At 39.3% G+C, this 3,015-nt stretch overlaps 1 protein-coding gene across 4 annotated transcripts in view; it reads right to left on the minus strand.

Annotated features, from left to right (window-relative positions):
- LOC107993310 (matrix metalloproteinase-14) overlaps window positions 1-2,868 on the minus strand; it is a 40,381-nt gene extending 37,513 nt beyond the window's left edge. For all 4 annotated transcript variants that reach the window (XM_017049681.3, XM_017049682.3, XM_017049679.3 and 1 more), the window contains exon 1: window positions 1,934-2,868. In XM_017049681.3, the coding sequence (XP_016905170.1) occupies window positions 1,934-2,065 (132 nt within the window). In that variant the 5' untranslated portion in view covers window positions 2,066-2,868. The remainder of the gene's footprint in view (window positions 1-1,933) is intronic.
- Window positions 2,869-3,015: the final 147 nt, after the last annotated feature.

Here is a 3,015-nt window from a genome sequence, read left to right on the forward strand (position 1 = left end):
CATATTTGTTCATTCATTGTGATTAGCATCGAAAAGAAACGAATTTAATCACTCGTTCAACGTGCCAGAAAAGAAAAAACTAGGATAAACTCTGTAAAAAAGCCAACAAAAGAATTTCAAAGCTTTGGATTAGAAAAAATTTCGATTTTCCTGTTGAAACGGGTATATAACATTAGCACAGTACTATGAATCGAAGGTCAGGAACGAGTCATCGCGCCAACCTGAACTTTGTCAGCGAAGTAGCCAAGTGACGTCACATTGGCCGACCTTATGTCATTACGTAGGAAACCGGTCTCTGCTTTTCCTCCTTTATACATCGAGTTCCTTCGAGGATACTTCGAATAGATAAAATTATTCATGACATTCCTCCGGTTAGCGTAGTTTCTGTCTGACTTCATGCAGTTCGTGGTGTTGTTGCATATGAAATTGTGCAATTGTTAATTGAAGACAATAAGGAAGAATTCATTGAATGAATTCGTTGGAAATAGTTTTGTTTGAGGAAGAATAAGAATTTGTTGCAAGTGAGAATATTGTTACTTGGATATACGTGATATTAAATATTGATAAGATAAAACGAAATAATAATGTTAGTGACATGAAAAAGTATAAAAGTCAATAATAATTTTATAAAAGTTGCTGAATTTTGAAATTAATCGTGAAAGTAATGATAATTAAATAGATATCTTGAATAGAATTGAATAGTGACAGTGTTTAGAAAAAAATTTTTCTACTGATTATATAACGATAAGATAAAATTGACTTTGGTGAGTATTAGCAAAAAGTACAACAAAATAAAATAATTGAAATTAATCAAAATAAAAGATCATGCATCAAATAAAAGAAAATTCCAATAGTAAGGAAAAATATTCAAATTTTATCAATAATTCGAAATTCAAATTCATCATCGATCATCAAGAAAACGTCGAAGAATATTGTTCAAACGAAATGAAATAAAATTGCAAAAAGAATAGGAAAAAAAGGAGGAACAACAAAGAAAATTTTCTAAACGCAATATTCTAATAAACTAGGAAAATTGTTTCTAATAGAACTAAGTCGTGCTCGAGATATGAACCTGGTTTCAATCGTAATCTGTATATCAGTATCGTAGAGATAAAACGTTTCCCCCAGAATGTTATTCGCGTTTGTCAAAAGAAAACGGTGTATACGACCATTACTCATTCACGCGTGACACACACGTATCGTGATAGATTTCGCGCGAATCAATTTTCCCGATTCGATTAATCGTTTCCATCCAGGTATTTTCCTCTCGATCTCCAACAGCTGGAACTTGTTGCGTTCCCTCGAAACGTGTCATTTTCCACGAACAACCGTGAAAATTCGCTTCCGATCGCATGATACCGACGATTGTGTAACGTGATTTTACTCATCGCTGGCTATTGTCATTCCAATAGAGAATTTTTGCGATACTTTATTGAATTTAATGAATTGTATCGCATAATAATGAGAGAATTGTCTGTATTTTGAATGATTGTTAATATTCATCGTGAATTTTTACGAGTACAAGTAAGAATTATAGGATACTTTGTATATTTTGTTATCTCTATAGATGACCAAACAATCCACTAATTGTTTTAGAGATATTAGATAGATTTTATTAGAACTTCATCACAAAATCAAATTGATACAGATCTTTTTATCAACCTCGTGAAGAGTTTGATGTTACATACTCAATACCTACCATTAGTTATCAAACTAGTCATTAAATTAACAACGTGTAATTATTATTTCCTAGATCATAAATCTCTTTTAAAACCGTTTTAAATCTACATCACAAACTTTAACTATTAAATTCTAATTCTCTTAAAGAGTTCTAGTTCTCTTAAAAAGCTAGAGAGAGAGAGAGAGAGAGAGAGAGAGAGAGAGAGAGAGAGAGAGAGACGGAAAGCGAAAATTACTCATAATAAATGCTTACCATTGCCGCGGTCTGCGATATGCCAACCTTCTCCTCCTCCTCGGCCCGCGAAACGACGAACAGAGTCGCCAACAGGGCACAACTTCCGGCACATCTTTTCCAGCTTAAAATACCATTCCACCTGGCCATCATTCCGTTAATCAATTATTCCAAGTAAAGCCAAGAAGAAAAACTGCTGCGTTGCCTATCAGACGATCACCAGATGAAATCTATCCTCACAAAGACTCGGCCCTCGGAACGTCCCTTCACCCCTCTGACACTGACTTCACACACGTGTTCCGTAGATCGTCCAGCTCTGATCGCAGAATAACGCGACTCACGCGATTCTCTCGATCCTTCACCCAGATTCTTCCTTTTCCCAATCTTTTAAAAAACTATCTTCCTCCCCCTCGAAACGATTCGACCACTCTCTCCCCAAACTTCCGGGCGAGAAGTCGTTTTTTCCCGCGCGGGAAAACGATCGAGATCGGCCTGTTCCCAAGCCTCGTCCCAACTCCCGCCTCGTAGCGGCTCGCCAGGTAGACAGGGTCAGTGTGAAACGTCGTTGCCACGACACTATCGATTTCGTGTGTTCCCCAACCTGCTAGCCACCTCTTTCTCCACCAAAGAACCCCTCGTGAGCAGTCCTCGTACTCGTAGTGGACACGCAGAGGCACGCACAGCTCTTCGAGAACCGAACGTCTCCTCTTCGATCTCCTCCTCCTCTTCCTCCTCCTCCTCCTCCTTCTTCTCCTCGAAACTATCCAAAGACTCGAGAGATCACGAAAATTCCTCAAGAAGGGAGAAGCAATCGAAGGGATCGAGACACCCGCGCGGAACAGGAGGAACGAAGAGAGAGAGAGAAAGAGTGAGAGAGAGAAAAAAAGCGAAGAGAGGAAACACGGAGAGGAAAGGAACGCGGCCGTACGGGGAACTGGTACCGGAGTCTACCGCCACTCTGAATTACAATCAGTCTGCCACTGACTTTTATTGAGGCCTCCCACCACGCGGCTTGCTGACTACCACCATCACCGGCCGAGCAGTAGAATGCAAGCACACGTCTGCTCGGTTTCACGATGGATCGTTTTATCTTTCTCCCCTTC

Source organism: Apis cerana, linkage group LG10 (assembly GCF_029169275.1).
Source record: "Apis cerana isolate GH-2021 linkage group LG10, AcerK_1.0, whole genome shotgun sequence".
NCBI lineage: Eukaryota > Metazoa > Arthropoda > Insecta > Hymenoptera > Apidae > Apis > Apis cerana.